Here is a 19,811-nt window from a genome sequence, read left to right as displayed (position 1 = left end):
TGAGGATCTCTCCCAGACGCCGCTATTTTTTCCTATTTTTCCGGTTAGGTGGCTGTCACCATGGTGGTGGTGTCTCTCATGGACGTGGTTGGCAGGCGACGGCTCCTTCTCTTCTCCTGCATCACGTGCGTGTGCGCCATGGTCACCATCGCAGCCCTCAATCCAATGTCGAGCAACGAAGCGCAGCCATCAGGAAGTTCACTCGTCCAACGCTTGCCCCTTCTTTTATTGGGACTCTACATTATCGGTACGCACTAAACACTTCAAAATGCCGAACGCGCGAGTTTTGCCTTAAGGGGTCCTGAAGCATATTTTTTAACGTAGTACAAAAGCATTGCCTATCTGTTAGGGAACGACCTGGGATCATGGACGCCAAATAATGTTAGACTGAATGCAGTACGAAATTTACAATATCCTGTCAAAATCAGTTTAAAATCGGTAGAGCTCTCTGTCGCAAGCAGCCGGACCCATCAATAGCAACTGGCTAATTTCGTGGTCGCGATAACATTCTCAATAATACAAATAGGTCGCATCTGAATCAAACGAATTTTAATTTTCGCGAGCCATTCCATTCTGTGAAGGTGGATGACTAGCGAAGCTGTTTAGCGCACGACACAGCGGTCACACAGAATTTTCAACACAGGTACGAACATATTTATTGTCCAAATCGGTGGTCCTCGTGGCAGTATAGGTACGCGCACACATTCGCGTGTCACCTCTGTTATTAAATATGTTCGTCCCGTAAATAATGAATGGGCCCTTAAGCAATGGCTCATAGCCCAGTTAACGCGGCCTCCCCATTACAACTATAGAAGTGAAATTGTACGCTGGAATGATGAGCGGTGACGGAGCCAGCTGAGGAAGAAGACGATGGTGTTCGAGCCATTGCTTATTGACGGTGTTCGAGCCATTGCTTACAGCTTCGCTGTAAAAATATACAGGGTGTTTCAGTGAACACCTCGAAAAATTCTTAATGGTCGCCTGTGGCAGATACCACAATTCTAGTTCGTGAGCTGGTCCAGTCGAAGAGGCAGACGTGCATAAAACATTGAAATGCATATTCTACTAATTCACAAAAATTCACTAATTCAGCTTTTGACTAATTACCACATGGCCCATATTGAAATTTACGAATTGTAGCCGTGGATGTCGCAAGGCGGATCCACTTGGAACAATTTTTCAGGAGGACACCAGTTTCGAGATATTAATTCTCGAACTTTGCGGAGAAATGCACTCGCGTTCCAGTTAATTTCGTGCTTGAATGCATAAAAGGATATTTTGTTAAGAAAGTAACTGGAACGTCAATGCATTTCTTCGCAAAGCTCGGGCATTATTATTTAGAAAGGGTTGTAATCTCGAGAAGTCGTTCCAAGTGGATCCGCCTCGAGAGATCCACGGCTAGAATTTGTAAATTGCAATAAGGGCCATAGTGTTCAACACAATCGCAAGTGCCTCCCATATTTCTCGCTCCGATCTTGCTTTTGATGTGCTAATGACTGTGGTGCTTTCTAGCTCACTGCTACTAGAAAGCACCACAGTCATTAGCACATCAAATACAGTAACGGACCGAGAAATATGAGAGGCACTTGCGATAGCAAAAAAAAATTCCGTGACCTTCCACTCTTTGAAGAATAATGACCAGCGAAGCTATTTATGTGGGTCTCTTAATGGCGAACTGCAACTCCGCCATTGGTCGGCCCGACATTGCACTATTTTCGGGATCGGCCCACGCTTGGGGAGTGCTTAACGCCTGCTTCACCTCCACCGCGGGTCGGCCCGGTATTGCACTATCGTCGGCATCGGCCTACGTATGGGGAATTTTTGCTTACGACAGTAAAATTTCTTTGGACGGTAGAGGTATACAGCGTCGCTGTAAAAAAAAAGAAGAAAAGAAAAAAAAAAGGAGAGAAGTGCGGTAGCACTCCAACCATCGTGCTTGTCAAAGCTGAGGTCGAGTTTGCCAGGGCAGACGGGTGCAAGTGAACGATGTGTTTCCGGCCCAAAACATCATCACATGTCGTCACTTTGTCATATCTTTTTATATCTCCCCCCCCCCCCCCCCACCCGCCACATCTCCTTATATATAAGCATGCATTCTTTAACAGTATTTAACAGTTGGTAGTTTGCACCACGTACGTCCACATCTTGTGCCTTGTGTTCGTCAGTGTAACACTAAGCGCAATATAATCATGATCAGCCACACGCTGATCGTTGCCCCTATCCCTCAAAACATGCACCCCGAACATAACGGGGGAGACACCAGGCCCGTGCCAAGGCGCTCCTTTGATGAGAAGAGAACTGCGCGCTTTGTAGACGCGGCAGAATACACACGAGAACACCGGTTCACGGTGTTAATCGTAGACGTTAAGTCACGGGTTACGCACGCGTTTAATGTCAGTACAAAATACCCAGAAATAGCGGAGGTGGTTGTGATTGCGGTTGCGCTTACCGACCCCCTCTGCGAGGTAGTTCTTAGCGACTCATAATCCGCAGTTCGTAACTACGCGCGGGGGGCGCCTTACCTCCGAAGCTCTCCAGATCCTAAAGAAAGTTGGTCGACAGCACTTCGATAGCACCGCGATCATGTGGTTTCTAGCGTACGTCGCCACCCCCACCGACGAGGGCCACCCCTAAGTTGAACGAGGTAGCACACCGCTCTGCACAAGAACTGATCCGCCGCACAGAGTCGGAGACCCCCTCTTCGAGTTCGGACCTCCTGGTGCGAAACACGCGAAAGCGCTTTGTCAGATACAACGACATCACCAAGCACTACCAGATAGGCAGGCGGATATTGCCCCCCCCCCCCCCTCACCTGAAACTGAAACCTCGCCAGGCGATCGTCCGGCGACAACTGCAGGACACACACTTTCCCCAGTCCGGTGCGATTGCAGCACATTTTCCACGCGCAATGCGCCAGTGCTCTTTGCAAGTTATGTCAGGCAACTAGAGCGGCGCTCTCGCACACATTTTGGGAGTGTCATGTTATACCAGCTAAAATGGCAGTAGCGCCGGAGGCTCTTGCGTCGAAGTGGGCCGCCGCTCTGCGTAGCTCAAACCACACGACACGAGTGGGCAGTCAAGGGGGCCCGAGAGGCGGCGACTAGGCAAGACCTCGAAGTCCCCTCGTGGGAAACTGTATCCCGGGTCATTAGACAGTGCCGGATTTTCTTTAAAGTTGTTTCCATCCATATTACACGTGAGGGGTGGTGTGGGGGGTGATCGCGGAATCGAATCCCGGCCATGTTGGCAGCATTTCGATTGGGTCGAAATGCGAAAACACCCGTGTTAATTAGATTTTGCTGCACGTTAAAGAACCTCAGGTGGTCCAAGTTTCCGGAGTCCCCCACTACGGCTTGCCTCATAATCAGATCGTGGTTTTGGCACCTAAAACCACATAATTTAATATTTTGAAGGGGGGGGTGCACTACAAGCAACCGCTGGTCGATCAGACTTAAGCGAACCTATATACACTGAAAGAAAGAACAGCTGTATAATCGGACATTGACGCAGCAGTAGAAAATTTTCGGGCTTACAGCTGGCTAATATCCGGTCACAAGTACCCACGTGCGGGTGCAGTAATCCCTGGATGTAAGGTCACAAAATATATGTTGTTTTCCCGGAAGTTTATCTCTATATTTATTACGTGGCTTAAATGTCACAAAAATTACCGCTTTAACGGGAAGTGTATTGCTGTATAAACAGAGTGCCTTCTTTCTTTCTTTAGCGGCACCAGTTTTTTTAAAGATTGCCTATGGCAGATAGCACAGGTCTAACGCTTGATCGAAAGTACTCGATGAGGCGGCCCTTACTTCTACGATAAATAAATGATCAGTTGAGTAATTACCGTCATTACGCTAATTAACATTTTGATTGAGTACTGTACGCCACATATGCCAATATATGAATTATAGCCTCTGAGTTCGTACGGCGTATCCAATTGTAACGAATTCCCTGGACAGGACCCGTTCCGAGATGTTAACTTCCAAGGTATCCATCGAAATGCATTGGTGTTCCAGTTACTTTTGTGCTTCAGTGCATAAAACAGCGGTTCTAAACAAAGTACCTGAAACGCCAATGCATTTCGTCGGACACCTTGACAATACCTCGCAACTGGTGCTGTCCAGAGAATTCATTCCAAGTGGATACGCCGTGCGAACTGAGCGGCTATAATTGATAGATTGAAACATGTGGCGTGATGTAACTCATTAAAAAGTTAAGTAGCGAAATTACACTAATTATTGAACATTTGACTTCTCTTAGAAGTAATGGCCGCCTCATCTAGAAATTTAGATCACGGGTTAGAATTGTGCTATCTGCCATAGGCAATTTAAAAAAAAAATGTGGTCCATCTAAAAAAATATATCTTGTATTTAATTTTCTCGACGAGCCGAAATATAGCTACAATCTGCAGGCGTACGGTTGGTGCATTTTCGCTGAGTTAAGGGCAATCTTTTTGGAACCATCTCGCCGATAGTGTGTCTCAGTTAAAATTATATTTCCATTATGATTAGAATGTTTTGCTTTCTCTGCCCAGGCTTCCCAGACAAGCCACTGTGATTGTTCTCAGCCCTGTCTACTTGGGTTATAGAACAATTGATAAGATTTAGGTGCGCATTAAAGAACACCATGTTACCCAAATGTCTGGAATCCCTTACTACGGTGTGCCGTATAACCCGGGGTGGTTTTGGCACGTAAAACCCCATAATTTAATTGTTTTAAAACAACTGCTATTTGCAGATAGGGTTTATGAAATAGGGGAGCAACATTGTTCTTTGGGAGGACACGTAGCAAGCACACAACACAACCCGATTGTGATGGGCTCGATGGTAAATCTACGAACATTTTGCATTTTAGAAAGATTTTGGCACTACTCGGGGCTGTTCGTTTGCCGTGAATGTGATGGGTAGCGCAAGGATTTGTCTAATATTTGTGCCTGTGGCTTCAGACATTCTGCTGGGGTTGCTTATTGCACATTATGTGCCTACATTCCATGCTGTCCTAGTTTAATAAACCCAGCAATTCGATTAGTCTCTGCGCATATTGACAAGCATTGCGATTGGTTGGCTTTATAACGCAATATTACGTCGTAACTGATGAACTTGCAAAGGAAGAAATACATTTGAATCCAGAAGGTAGAAGCTTTTATAGATCCATGCATTCATCCATTATCACTATGCTTTCTGAATCGTCGCAATCGTCGTACGTGCAGTATTCGTGGATACTAACGCCAGAGGTCCCTCTAGAAATTTTTCTAAGAAACTCTAGGATATAAACGATATCAAAGTGACTCACAGTTCTTGTAAAAATATTGCGCGAAATAAGGAGTGTGTGTCATTTGACAATGCTGTTACAGGCTTCTAGGGTGGAGCAACATATAGCTTGAAAGCTTTGTCGGATGAGGCCCTTTGTCTTGCAGTTGGGCGATTTGGGCCTGTGATGATGATAATTGATAATTGCTCAAACGGGCATAATACCAAGTGCCACAAATTGTAATAAAATCCGATGCGAATATTGTATACAAGGCAACCAAAACGTTATTCCGGGCTTTTGCTTTTAGTTAATACTTGCAAACACGTCAGCGGCAGAACTGAAGGTTGACCGAGAAGGTCCTTCGTACTGCGTCCATGTCTCACGTGCCATTCATCTTCTACGTTTGTTTCTCACGCAACCCACATTGTGTCAGCGGGGCAATAATATAGGGAACACAAGGAGTCAAGATATATAGAAGCGCTGGATAACAGTCGATGTTTACTTAACGGAGGGCTACGCGAAACAGTAAGCCTAGAAAACGCAAGATTCACGGCAGACCCGTGCCACTCGTATCTGACGTAGTTCATTTATTTGTTCGAAGAAAGCTACAGAGGCAAGGCCTTCCTTTAGAACGCAGCACTTAGGCGCCCGTTCCTGCGTTGAGCCCCCGCAGGGGCGTCTGCGTCAGCAGGCTTTTGGTGTGTTGCGACACCACGGACCCGAGCACACGAGGGTTGGACCCTCCCGCGTGTAGCCGTGCGCGGCTTAGCCGTGTCTGGGGAAAAGGGGATCCTGGAGGTTGAGCTGAAGCTGGGTGTTTGTACCTTTAAGGCCCCCCGGTGGAGGCAACACACCTCTTCGGCCTCGGCTTCACATAGACGGCACCCCCGGACTGACCCACCCGGGGGAAATCGGTAGTTGCCTTTTCCTGTCTCTCTCTCCCTCCAACCTTCGTCTTTCTCTCACTTTTAATCTTTCCTGTCCTCTCTTTATTTTCCTGTTACTTCCGACTTCGTAGGCAGCGAGGGTTAACCTTGTGCACTATATCCACTCTTGGGTATATGTATTCGGTTATAGCGGGGTTGTACCGCTGGCGTGCGCAGAACTGAATATTTCCGTCCTGTGTCGTCCCCTGGTTGGGCTCCATGGTGGGCGGCGGCCATCCCTGCCGAAAACACCATACTCCTAATGGCCACTTCTTTTCCTCGACTACCTGATCGCCCTCAGAAACGAGGGCGCACCGAAGATATTTTCCAATTTCTTGGAAACAAATCGCAAAACTGCCCCCGATTCCATGTAATTCATTCAAGCAAACCTGAAAAGACCATGAGAATGATTTCTCCTTTCCTGGTATCTAAGTATCTCACTGAAACTCTTGGTACAGGCTATAAAGCATCCAAAATGGCTAGCGGCGATCTCCTTTTGGAACTCCGCGATCCAAAACAGTTTGAAAATCTTCCTAAAGTTGAGTCATTTGGGGAAATCCCAGTAACAGTAACCCCACACCGAACTATGAACACCAGCCGTGGTGTTGTTTCTGACGATGATCTGATGGAGCTCACAGAAGCCGAACTGTTGGAAGGCTGGAGTGAGCAAAACGTGATCAATGTTAAAAGAATCATGCTAAGGCGCGACGGGAAGGAGATAAAAACCAAGCACCTTGTATTGACTTTCTCCTCAAGCATTCTGCCTGAGACACTCGAGGCCGGCTACGTAATGTTACGGGTCAGGCCGTATGTTCCAAATCCTCTCCGCTGCTTCAAATGCCAGCGTTTCGGTCACAGTTCCCAGAACTGCAGAGGCCGGCAGACATGTGCAAAATGTACTTCCCGTGATCATGCCTCTGAAACATGCGAAAACGCTCCACACTGCGTGAACTGTGATGGCGAGCATGCCGCATACTCGCGGTCATGCCCGTCTTGGAAGAAAGAAAAAGAAATAGTCACAATCAAAGTAAAGGAAAACATATCATACAAAGAGGCACGCAGGCGGGTTTCATACCTTCCTAAGACCACCTTTGCCGAAGTGGCGCGTCAGGGGGCAGCGTCACAACGGCCTCCGGCGGCTGTTCGACCCACAAGCAGTGAGTCGGCAGTTACGCCATCTGCCCCCGCGACGGTTGCAGCTAGCGCTGCTCCGTCAACCCAGCAGAAGGGACCATCGAGCCCGAAGGTGGGCGCAGCCGAGGCTGCTCCAACATCCCCGGCCCCTTCCAGCGCTGGCAACAGCCGGCGCAGCCAAATCCCTCAGGGAGCCCCATCGACCTCCGGGCTGGTGGGCGCAAGGGTCTTGCCTTCCGAGGCAGGACTCACTCGGAAAACTTCTCGCTCTCAAGAGCACGTGTCCGGCGCCTCGCTAGAGGCAATGGACACTACACCTGTCCTGAAGGCGCACCAAACGCCTAAGGAGCGGCGGGGCTCCCTCGAACGCTTCAAAAAGGGCAAAACCCCGATTACAGGGCCTCGAAAGAGCTCTGTAATCTAAAGCATAACTTCCGTTTCCATACACACAGCACCAAATTATCTTCATTATGGGCACGCTAATTATGCAGTGGAACGTCAGAGGTCTCCTTAGAAACCTTGATGATGTTCAAGAACTTCTCTACGAACTCACTCCAAAAGTGCTGTGTGTACAGGAAACCCATCTTAAATCTAAACACACTAACTTTCTTCGTCATTATGTTATTTTTCGTAAAGATCGTGATGATGCCATCGCATCATCTGGCGGCGTAGCTATTATACTCGATAAAGGTATAGCGTGTCAACATCTACAACTACAAACGCCCCTAGAGGCAGTGGCCGTTCGAGCCATACTTCTAAACAAACTTATTACCGTCTGCTCTCTGTATATACCCCCGCACTATCATCTCCATAAACATGAATTCCATGCATTAATAGACCAATTACCCCAACCCTATTTGGTTCTAGGAGATTTTAATGCACACAGCAACCTATGGGGTGACTCTCATTGCGATGTGCGAGGTCGACTGATTGAACAGTTTCTCTTTTCATCTGGTGCATGCCTTTTGAATAGTAAGCCACCTACATATTATAATACTGCACATAAGACCTATTCCTCTATAGACCTCAGTATTGCATCTCCCACCCTTTTACCTGATCTTAAATGGAACGTTATTAGAAATCCATACGGGAGCGACCATTTCCCGATAGTACTGTCTACACCGAAGACGAATGAATGTCCCCCACAGTTTCCTCGGTGGAAAACTGATTCAGCCGACTGGGAACAGTTCCGAAAAATTACACTCATATCGTGGGCTGACGTTTCTGCTCTAAACCTGGAAGCTGCGGTTGAATACTTCACCTTTTTTCTGATTGATGCCGCGACCAAATGTATCCCAGAAACAAAGGGGTCACCTAACAAGCGCCGTGTTCCATGGTGGAACGAGGAATGTCGTAAAGCGCGTAAAAAGCAGAACAAAGCATGGGGGCTGCTCCGCGATTCTCCGACTGCAGAAAACCTTGTTAATTTCAAGCATGTCAAATCACAGGGAAGGAGAACGCGCCGACAAGCTAGAAGAGAGAGCTGGCAAAAATATATATCAGGAATTAACTCTTACACGGATGAGACGAAGGTCTGGAATAGAGTGCACAGAATAAACGGCCGACAACCTTACTCGCTACCCTTAGTAAATACACAGGGAGATAGTATGGAAGACCAGGCGAACAATGTAGGCGCACATTTTGAACGCATATCCAGTTCGTCACACTATTCTGGCACATTTCAAAGACATAAAATACGAATAGAACGGCAGCCATTAGTACGAAAAAGTGCAAAATGTGAGGCATACAATAGACCATTTGGTATAGCAGAGCTTCAAGCAGCACTAAACGGCTGCAACAAATCTGTCCCAGGCTTTGACCGCATAATATATGAAATGTTAAAGCACCTGCCATCTGAAACACAAAGAACCCTTCTTTTTCTTTACAATGGTATATGGTCTTCCGGCCAGATTCCCTCTGTCTGGAAAGAGGCCATTATAATTCCCATTTTGAAACAGGGTAAGGATCCTTCCTTGGCAAACAGTTATAGACCGATAGCGTTGACAAGCTGCCTATGCAAACTTTTTGAAAAGATGGTGAACAAACGCTTGCTCCACTATCTTGAAACCAACAAAATATTAGACCCATACCAATGCGGTTTCAGGGAAGGCAGGTCGACGACAGACCAGCTGGTCCGAATGGAAATGTACATTCGTGAAGCCTTTATCCACAAACAGTTTGTCGTATCTGTATTCCTAGATATGGAAAAGGCATATGACACTACGTGGCGCTTCGGGATCCTTCGGGATCTTTCTGGAATGGGTATACGCGGCAACTTGCTCACCATTATTTAGAGCTACTTGCCTGACAGAACATTTCGCGTTAGAATTGGCAATGTGCAGTCTCGATCATTCTCACAGGAGACAGGTGTACCGCAGGGTGGAGTGCTGAGCTGTACACTCTTTATTGTGAAAATGAACTCCTTGCATACCATCATACCTCGCACACTCTTTCACTCGGTTTATGTGGACGATGTACAGATAGCTTTTAGGTCGTGCAATCTCAGCATCTGTGAGAGACAGCTACAGCTTGGCCTGAACAAACTCTCAAAGTGGTCAGAAGAAAATGGTTTTAAATTTAACCCTCAAAAAAGCACATGTGTTCTCTTCACAAACAAGAGAGGCATGTCACCGGAACCCGCCATTGACCTTAACGGAGAACGACTATCGGTCAGTCTTGAACATAAATTTTTAGGTATTATTTTGGACAGAAAACTTAATTTCATTCCCCACTTGAAATACCTTAAAGCTAAGTGCCTGAAGACTATGAACCTGCTGAAGCTACTTTCTCGAACAAACTGGGGCAGTGACAGGAGGTGTCTGCTTAGCCTGTATAAAAGCCTTGTACGATCAAGCCTCGACTACGGAGCCGTGGTGTACCAATCCGCTTCGGACAGTGCTCTGAAAATTCTCGACCCGGTCCACAATCTAGGTATACGGCTGGCAACAGGCGCATTTAGGACAAGCCCTGTGGAAAGTCTGTATGTTGAAGCGAACGAATGGTCCCTACACCTACGCAGAACATATCTAAACTTTTGCTACTTTTTAAAATGCAAATCGAATGACGAACATCCGTGTTACTCAACTGTACTTGACTTATCTTCTGCAAGACTTTACCGTAACCGCCCATCCGTTCGAGCTCCTCTGTCTGTGCGCTTAGAACAGCTGGCTAATGAAACCGGTATTCAACATCAAGAAACAGTCCTAATGACTCCCACTAACCTTGCACCTACTTGGGAATGGCAGTCTATCCAGTGTGATATGTCTTTCGTCGCAATAACAAAACATGCGCCTGAGGTGCATATACATTCACACTTCCTCGAACTCCAGGCGAAGTACTCCTGCGCAGAGTTTTATACAGACGCTTCAAAGTCTACTCATGGTGTAGCTTATGCAGCGCTCGGACCTTCATTTTCAACGTCCGGTGCATTAAATCCAAACACCAGCATTTTCACAGCGGAGGCATACGCGATCTTCTCTGCTGTGAAACATATAAAACAAACAGGTATAACAAAGGCTGTCATATTCGCAGACTCATTAAGCGTTGTTAGTTGCATATCAAGTCTACGAAAACACAAAAACCCCATCCTTAATAAAGTGTATAACCTTCTATGTTCAGCATACATGTCTAACCAAATGATTGTTCTTTGTTGGGTGCCTGGTCATAGAGGCCTAGAGGGCAACGTAGCTGCTGACGAAAGGGCTACATCCGTACCTTTTTCTGATGAAAACATTAATATACCTGTACCCTACACAGACCTTAAGCCATTTTTACAGCATAAACTACAGAAATATTGGCAACGGCAATGGGACACTCAGGTATTCAACAAACTGCACCTAATCAAACCGAAAATAGGAAACTGGATCTCTGAGAAAACAACGAGACAACAGGAAGTACTGCTCTGTAGGTTTAGAATTGGGCACACCTATAGCACTCACTCGTATATTCTAACTGGAACTAACCCTCCGACATGCACTAGGTGTGGAAGTAGACTTACAGTCCTTCATGTTCTCGTTCAGTGCCCATTATTAGAAATAGAGAGAAAAAAGTTCTTCCCTTCCTTATACAGTCATAATATACCTCTGCACCCAGTCTTCTTTTTAGGCAATGACCCTCTATTTAATTTTAAATCAGTGCTCAAGTTCTTAGAAGAAACTAATACCATAGAAATCATTTGGCCAGGCTATTTGTAGCACAGCCTCTGCTTAGAGGCTGTAGCTGCAATGAAATCACTTACACAGCACATGCCTCGCAGCCCTTGCACTGAAGGGCTCTGCAGAGGCACTGGTGCTGCTATAAATTAACATGTTTTAGTATCTTATCGTTCTCAACGTACTTTAACAACCATAGGACTCACTTTTCATTGACCTTATTTTAATAGATGCATATTTTACGCCATTTACAGCGAATATTTTAGGCCAATATACAGCCATATTCATCGATACTCATTGCCATTCATCACCAAATGTCATGGCGCTCTTTGGCCATTTCTGGCCCTTGCGCCAAGAAACAATATCCATCAATCAACACTTGTCATGGCGCTCTTTGGCCAAACCTGGCCCTTGCGCCACTAAACACAACACATCATCGTTCCTGCGTTGAGCGTCGGCCTGCCTCGGCGTTCTTATACCTCGTAACCGACCGAACCGGAGCGCAGCGCAGCGGTAGATGGAAGAATAGCGCATGTGGAGGAAAGTGGAGGAGGAGGCTACAGTGAAAGCAGGAGGCGGAAAGCGGAAGAGGAGCGGAGGGGAGACGGCTTCCGCATGCACTGAGTTGCCGGCAACTCCATGGTTGCCGGCGACCGTGGCATCTGCAGCCGCGTGGGCGATCTCATCTGCGCTTCTGAGGTAGGGGGGCCGGGGTGGCGCGAGGTGGGAGCGTTACGCTTGTCCGCGGAGTCAGCTACTGTGGTCAGTCCACGGTACCAGCGTGTGTGACGGCAATCACTGCTCCTGCGAGGAGCGATAGCAAGCGACTGCGAGCAAGGCTTGACGCTGGTGGGACGATTTCGCTGCGACGAAGGGCTGCTCTTGTCATTGGAGGAACCAAAGCACGGGAAGAAAAGTGTAGCAGCCCCGCAAGGCGGGCTGCGCGACGATGATGGCTACGATATTACACCAGAGTGGCGTGCGTCGTGTGTATGGAAACGAAGCGCTGCATGAGCTGCAATGCGGCTGTTGCGAATCGCGCCCACGCATCAACCACGAGCTGGCTTTCGCGATCTCCCGACTAGCGAGGCTGTCGCGCCACACTTCACTCCGTTTCCAATGTGCCGCACGAGACAGACTGTCCACGCCGGCCAATATATCGCAAAACGAAAAACACGTCTACAGCTGCACTCAAATTTCACATTATGGAGTATTGCAATCGTTGGTGAATGTTTTATTGCACAGAAAGATTCAAAAACCAAATTTTCGTATTTGAACTAACGCAAAACAAGGGGGTTTTAAAGTATGAAGCTGCACTGATTTTCCTACAATGATTACCTAGATTTCCCCGCTGCGTTGAATTGCTTCTACATGGACGCGGTATTGCCAATATAGGATTTACCGCACGGTGCTTACACCTTCGACGCCAACTAATTCCTGCAGGCGAACATGCACACTCCCGGCTTCTTCGCTTGACGAGTTGGCACGGTCTCTAATATTTCAGTGCGAAAAACACGACAACCTAATCTAAGCTTTGCTCGTGTCCCTTGGCGCTGCTAAATAGACGCAACCTTCTACAGACAGGCCTCTGCCCTGCTTCTTTAGAGGCCCGGAACAGACCTGTCACTTTCCTAGCAGCCTAAAATATGGCGGGAACACCGAACTTCACTATCATTATCTTATGCTTAAGCCCTGTCAAAAACAAGTCAGGGATTTCGCAACCTCAGCAGTGTCTGTGACTACTCAATAGGTGTCGTAGAAGTCCACTAGTAACGAATTCACATTTCTAGCAAAGCACCAGCCCATTTACCGCCATCACTTTGCGGGTTCACTATTGCAAATAAAAATAGATTGCGCGACTCGGGTAGGCAATTTGCCGGCCACGGTTGATGGGTACTCCCAAATTAGTTGCCTCCCAATATCTTTAACCGTGTGTCATCCCAACAGACCTGTGTATACTGAGCCACTGGGCTCTGTGCGTTCATCCTGCAAAACCTGCCTATAACGTTTGTTAAATAGACTATTCCTCCGATGCCGCTTCGTCACAGGCTACTCGCTCGGCCTGGGTCCCGTGGTCTGGATACTCGGGGCCGAGCTGGTGTGTTGCCGAGACCGCGGCATGCACCTAGCCAGCGTGTGCGCATTCAACTGGGCCTGTGTTCTCCTGGTCACGTGGTTCTCCACGAGCGTACGGGACACCATCCACCTGTCCGGACTGGCCTGGTTTTTCTCTCTGGTGACCACAGTTGGCGCCGTTCTCTTGATGCTTTTCATGCCCGAAACGCAGGGACAGAGTCTCGAGCAGATCCTCTTGGGACATTTTCGACAACCCGAGGGCTCGTCTGGCCACTCTCCGAAGGCATCGGTGCTCAAGAGGATGTAGGTCGCAATGAGAACAACACTGGGCACTTCGATCAGCGCACTGAGCTCCGTCGGCGGTCATTCCCGCGACGAATGTCGCCAATGCTTCGCTCTCTCTTTTAAAGTTCTATGTATTGCCCACTGAGAGTATTTCCTTTTATGTTTACAATGCCTGCAAACTTCGTATTCCTTCCCTATGAACAGGCGCGAGCGCCAGTGCTTCTAATAAATAGGTTAAGTTGAAACAAGTGCAGCCAAGTTGATCAAGTGCGCCATGTTTCAGGGGCTAGAGGCAGAAGTGGCCAATAAAGTACTTTTTCGTGAGCGCACATGCAAAAAAGTCATGTTCACTTGCTTAGGTTTCTTTATTTCTGAAGAATATATAAATATATTGTTGAGGGAAAAAGCACACATAAAATAAAGGCATGTTTACTTGCCTATGTTTTGGTCGTGGCACGTGTATAACGGACATGGAGAACCATTGTGTAAACATACACACATACGCACGTATACACACACGCACACACACACACACACACACATATATATATATATATATATATATATATATATATATATATATCTCTTTGGTGAAGCTCGTGCCACAGCTGCAACGTAAGCAAGTTACCATGCTGTGCTCCTCTCATGGGCACACCTGCCGGAAGCTCATGCTCCTTTCACATATATATATATATATATATATATATATATATATATACATACATATAGGCTCTCCACGGCCGAAACCTAGGCCAGCAAAAGCGACTTTTTTCTATGGGTGCTTCCTTGTGAACAATATGTTTACAGATATGTAGTTCAGAAGGAAAGAGCACCCATAGAAATAATCCACGTTTAATGGCCTACGTTTCGGCCATGGAACGCGTATACCGGACTTATAGAACCATTCTGTGCGACAATCACATGATAAATGCATCGTTCCAGAGTGCAGCAAACGACGACTGCTGACCGAAACATATATATATATATATATATATATATATATATATATATGTGTGTGTGTGTGTGTGTGTGTGTGTGTGTGTGTGTGTGTGCATTGCCACGAGCATAACAGTTGCCTGTGTAGTGGGTTTGCCGCGTCTGCAGAAGCTTAGGCCAACTACGACGAAGACGCATTCTCAGTGAAGGTGTCGGACGGGAACTATCTGCTTCCATTAGCTTAAATTTAATATGTGCTGTCATATATCTAGTAAAGGTTATATATATATATATACACACACCCACACACGACGGGTAACCTTTCGTTTGCAATAAAGTTTCGGCCGTCAGTCGTCGTTTGCTACGCTCTGCAGGGATGCATTTGTCACATTTCCTGCGCCCCTACTTATTGCGCATTTTCCAATCGCACCCTTCCCGTCAATTAAGGTAGTGCCAATATATAAAGTATTCTGCGGCATATCATCTATCATTTTATTATTTTAACGCAGATTTCAGGTAGCAGCGTTTGCGTCGCACTAAAGCGTTTGCTTGTTTTGTTCTCCCGGCATTGAATAAACGAAAAGTGAAGTTTTCACATCGATGTCCACCGTGCAACATGCACTAATGTCATAAAATACGCTTGCATGAATGAACGTACAGACAAGCGAAACTTTACTTCTGCCTTCTACTTTATTGTTAACACATTCTTCGTTTAACTGATCCAACTTCTTGATCCATAGGATGACAGATTGACCCATGTGGCATTTCCATTTGAGGCGGCTCACTCATTGTGCCCAAGTCAATTTGGTGGACTTAGTCGTCCGGCCTTGTCTCCCTCTTCCCGTGGGCAACGTTCACGCATTCAAGCTGAAGTGACTTTGAGGAATGTTCTCTTGCTTAAGATGGCTTTTCCAGCCGCAGCCAAATACCTTTGTCTGGTATAAGCAGCATGAAATTTGCGCGGAAGCTGGTTGCCTGTAAGAGATGCAATTCAAGCAGGCTCTTTCACACGACGTCTTGATGTACTTTGTTTTGCGTCGACACTGTCACTTCCACCCATCGTTTGCGTTGTCTGTTCAGCAGTCTGGTTTCCCCGAAATAAACCCTAGTTTTCTTCTAATTTATATTGTGATTTGGATTTGAGGCTGCCGCCTAATCTTAATGCTGATCCCTTTGACAGCGTGAACATCGTCAAGTGTCAGTGTCAAACGTCAAGAGGGGTGACTCAAACGAAAGCAACCAACTTATCAACGTTTTGGATGATCAGCGTGCTGCGATATTTTGTGTTTGTCAAGCCTACTCAGCTAATTCTTGAAATCGGGTGTCATCCAAAATTTTTACTTGCGCCAGTCTTTGTCAAACATATCGAAGCCAATTCATGCACCCGATTTACTATCATAGGGCCACATTCTGGCTTCCCTGGAAGGATTTCGTTGCGCCAAATTCCCAGGTGTTGGTGCCGTTAGTACCTTTCATTTCACGTAGCTTCAAAGGGTCAGACGTGCTGCAGAACCCGGAAATCTGCTTTGCCTACAAAAAATTACCCTCAAATAATTTTGAAACATCCTAAAGATAATGTACACCCGAAAACAATATGAAACGAAGCACTTGTCTTCAAGGAATGATTACTCTGTAAATGTCGAATTAAACATCACTTTGTGAATATTGTTCAGAAAAGCGTAAGACGCCTAGAACGTATGCCAGTTCCTATTCCCAGTCGGTCCAATGTGGCGATTGACTACTATTCCGCGGTAATGCGATCGCGTCAACTAAAGCGGCAAGGATGATGTCGTCAAGCACTGAAAATGCAATGCTTGTTGCTCGAGGTAGCTCCCTACTCTCAGGGCTACGGATAGAGTTTGCACATACTGCGGCACGGCGTCACTGCGTTTCCCAGCGATGGTGTGATATGATGTGTGTATGCGCTTCTCACGGCCGAGACGCCTTGCTGCGGGTGCGATGCAGGCCAGCGGCCGAAGCAGGAACAGTGATTACGGCAACATATATAAGCGGGCCTTATACAACATATATAAACGGGTGGCGATTATCACGTGGCATTTCGTTTTAACGATATTTCCCTATAAAGGAGCCCCACGCTGTATCTCTACTCCTCGTCGCCGTCGAAAACTTGAGCATAAACGATGATGAAGACATCATTTGCTACTCTTCAAGGTAGAGAACATCGGGAACTTAACGACCACGCAACGAGACCACTGAAAGTCAAGAAACGTGATCGGAGCAACACGTATTCGCGATAAAACGCGGCTGGTTGATCTTTCACTTTATCCTAGCAGAAATAATAAGGTTGGGCAAGTTATGCAGTGTAATGCGTGTAGACATGATCAGCGACGATTTATTTTATTGACAATGTGTCTTAACGGAGTGGGTTCGTAGTAAAGGGCGCCCTAGTATTAGGTGGGGCTATGACATGAGCAAATTTCAAACACACATAGGGAAAGCCGTCGTCAGGTCTCCCCAGTTTATTCTGAGGTATTCATCCGCAACGCTGTGTAAACTGCGGAGCGTTCTTCTGAAAAAAAAAAAAGAACAGTAAGGGCTTTCTTTGTGGTTTCGTTCTATTCTTGGGTGGAGGGCAAGTGTGCCTTTTATTGCGACAGCAACTATATGGACACTCGAGGCGCATTTCTGCCGTCGTCGTCGCCGTCGCCGTGAGGTTCCGTATAACGTCTAAGGGCGATAAAATGTTCGCCCCGCGCCGTATTCTGTAATGCGAGTGAAAGCGTGCGAGGGTGAGCCGGCGAACGCGGTTCGTTCTCGCGTGCGCACCAATTTCATTCGCACCCATTTTTCAAACACGTGCAGTCGCGATGTTATCGCCATTGAACTTCATACGAATCATTGCGGCTATGGTGTAAATGTGCCTGGAGTGCCTATTTTATTTTTTTATTTTATTTTATTTGCAATACTGCTAGTCTCAGTGACACCAAAGCAGGGGAGGGCACAGTTTTACAAAAAGAAACAAACAGGTCATTATACATGGTACAGTAAAAGCAAGAAAAGAAAGAGGAAAAGCTCTCTTAACTACTGTAGAAAGCACCAATGACGATGTGAAGTACAATACTTTTGGTTGGTACAACAATATGGCCATAACAATAGAATAATATAGTTGGTATAACAATATGGTATTACTAGAATTTATATAAATATTAGCGATAAATGACCCATGTAAGATTGCAGAAGGTATAAAGCTAACATAACCGCGCAGAAGCGGCAACTTTGGGGGTTACAAGTAAGTATTACAGTTTAGTATATGTGGATGCGTTAAGTGGCGTCGTCTCTGTTGAATGTGTCTAGTAGGTTGATAAATGATGAAAGTGACGGAGAGAAAACTATGTCTGAGTGGAGGAGATTCCATTCCTTGATCGCACGTGGGAAAAGTGAAAACTTGAACGTGTCATTGCGAACACCGTACTGGTTTAGTGTAAATGGATGATTTTTTTCTCGATAGACGTGATGTAGACAAAGTAATGTACTTAGCTCGGTCTATCTTATAAGTTTCATGCATTAGTTGGTAGATAAATTTTAAGCGGGCTTTTCTCGCCCTAACAGATAGTGGATTAAGACCTGCGTTAGCTAAGAGGTTTGTTGGGGAGTCATAGGGCCTGTATTTGCTAAAAATGGACCTCACAGCTTTTCTTTGCACCTTTTCTAGTTTTGATATGTTAGTTGATGTGTGCGGGAACCAGACCATGTTCGCGTATTGTAAGATAGGGCGAACAAAACTTGTGTAGGCTAGTAGTTTGGTGTGCTTCGGCGCAAGGCGTAAACATCGTCTAAGAAAAAAAAGCTTGCGTAATACGACTGAGGTAATATTATCAATATGTAAGTTCCATGAAAGGTCAGAAGAGAATTTCAAACCTAGGTATTTGTGGTTATTTACTTTGTTCAGGCAAGTGCAACCGAGGGCGTAAGTAAATTCCGAAGGCTTTTTTTGTTGTAAAGGACATGCATACAGATTTACTGGTGTTAATTGACATTTGCCATTCTTTACACCAATTGGACACCAAATCGAGTGCTCTGTTTAATAATAAGTGGTCTGCGTAACTGACAATTTCTTTATAAAGAATACAATCATCCGCGAAGAGCTTAATGTCACATTCAATGTTGGCAGAAATGTCGTTGATAAAGATCAAAAATGGCAATGGGCCCAGTACTGGACCCTTGGGGAACACAGGAGGTGACAGCTACAGACCTGGAAGGGGTGCTATCTACAATAACGTCCTGTGTTCGATGCGATAAGAAGCTCTTTATCCATGCAGTAATTTGACCGTCCCCGATTGTAGCCTCTAGTTTCGCAACTAATTTTACATGGCTTACACAATCAAATGCTTTACTGAAGTCGAGGAGGATCATGTGTGTCTGGCTTCGGTTGTTTAGGTTGAGCTCAAGGTCATGCACTACTTCGGTTAGTTGTGTGACCGTTGAGAGGCCACTTCTAAAGCCGTGTTGTTGAGGTATTAATATATGTTCCTGCTCGACAAATATAGTGATTTGTTTGAAGAAAATATGTTCCAATATTTTACAAGATGTGCTGGTAAGTGAGATTGGCCTGTAGTTAGATGGTTCGTTGCTGTCGCCAGATTTATGTATAGGAATCACCTTCGCTGTTTTCCAGTCATCTGGTAGTTGTGCGGACGCAAGTGATTTGCGGTATTGTCCAGGTTAAATTTCTTCTACAGTGCTTACAAAGTCGTTTCGTTAAAGAACTAAGTAGGACAACCGTGCATTTTACCGCAAGCTTGAGGCATCGCATCTCCAAACTAGTGCTTGTTTCAAATGCTGACTGTTCATTTCTTGTTTGAATTTCTTGTTCAAGTAACGAATACTTCTCAATTGAAATCAAGCTGAACAAGTAGTACTGTGGCATCCGCTACAGGCTACATTTAAAGCTTCCGTTAATTCTACAAGAAAGGGCACTCGATGTATATCTACAATTTGATAACATTTAGAAAGTGATTATAATAATATTTTTCTGCTGACATCCTTTTGGAAATGAGGCGGTCACAAATAGTCAGCCTGCTTGGGCTAATCG

At 45.9% G+C, this 19,811-nt stretch overlaps 1 protein-coding gene across 1 annotated transcript in view; it reads left to right on the top strand.

Moving 5' to 3' along the window:
* The window catches only part of LOC140214396 (facilitated trehalose transporter Tret1-2 homolog), a 34,810-nt gene extending 20,667 nt beyond the window's left edge, over nucleotides 1-14,143 (top strand). Inside the window, exons 4-5 of the mRNA XM_072285757.1 lie at nucleotides 49-247; nucleotides 13,510-14,143. Coding sequence (XP_072141858.1) covers nucleotides 49-247; nucleotides 13,510-13,844 — 534 coding nt within the window. The 3' untranslated portion in view covers nucleotides 13,845-14,143. The remainder of the gene's footprint in view (nucleotides 1-48; nucleotides 248-13,509) is intronic.
* The last annotated feature ends 5,668 nt before the right edge of the window (nucleotides 14,144-19,811 follow it).

This window comes from Dermacentor andersoni, unplaced genomic scaffold (genome assembly GCF_023375885.2).
Source record: "Dermacentor andersoni unplaced genomic scaffold, qqDerAnde1_hic_scaffold ctg00000041.1, whole genome shotgun sequence".
Lineage (NCBI taxonomy): Eukaryota > Metazoa > Arthropoda > Arachnida > Ixodida > Ixodidae > Dermacentor > Dermacentor andersoni.
This window is presented reverse-complemented; position numbering and strand designations above follow the sequence as displayed.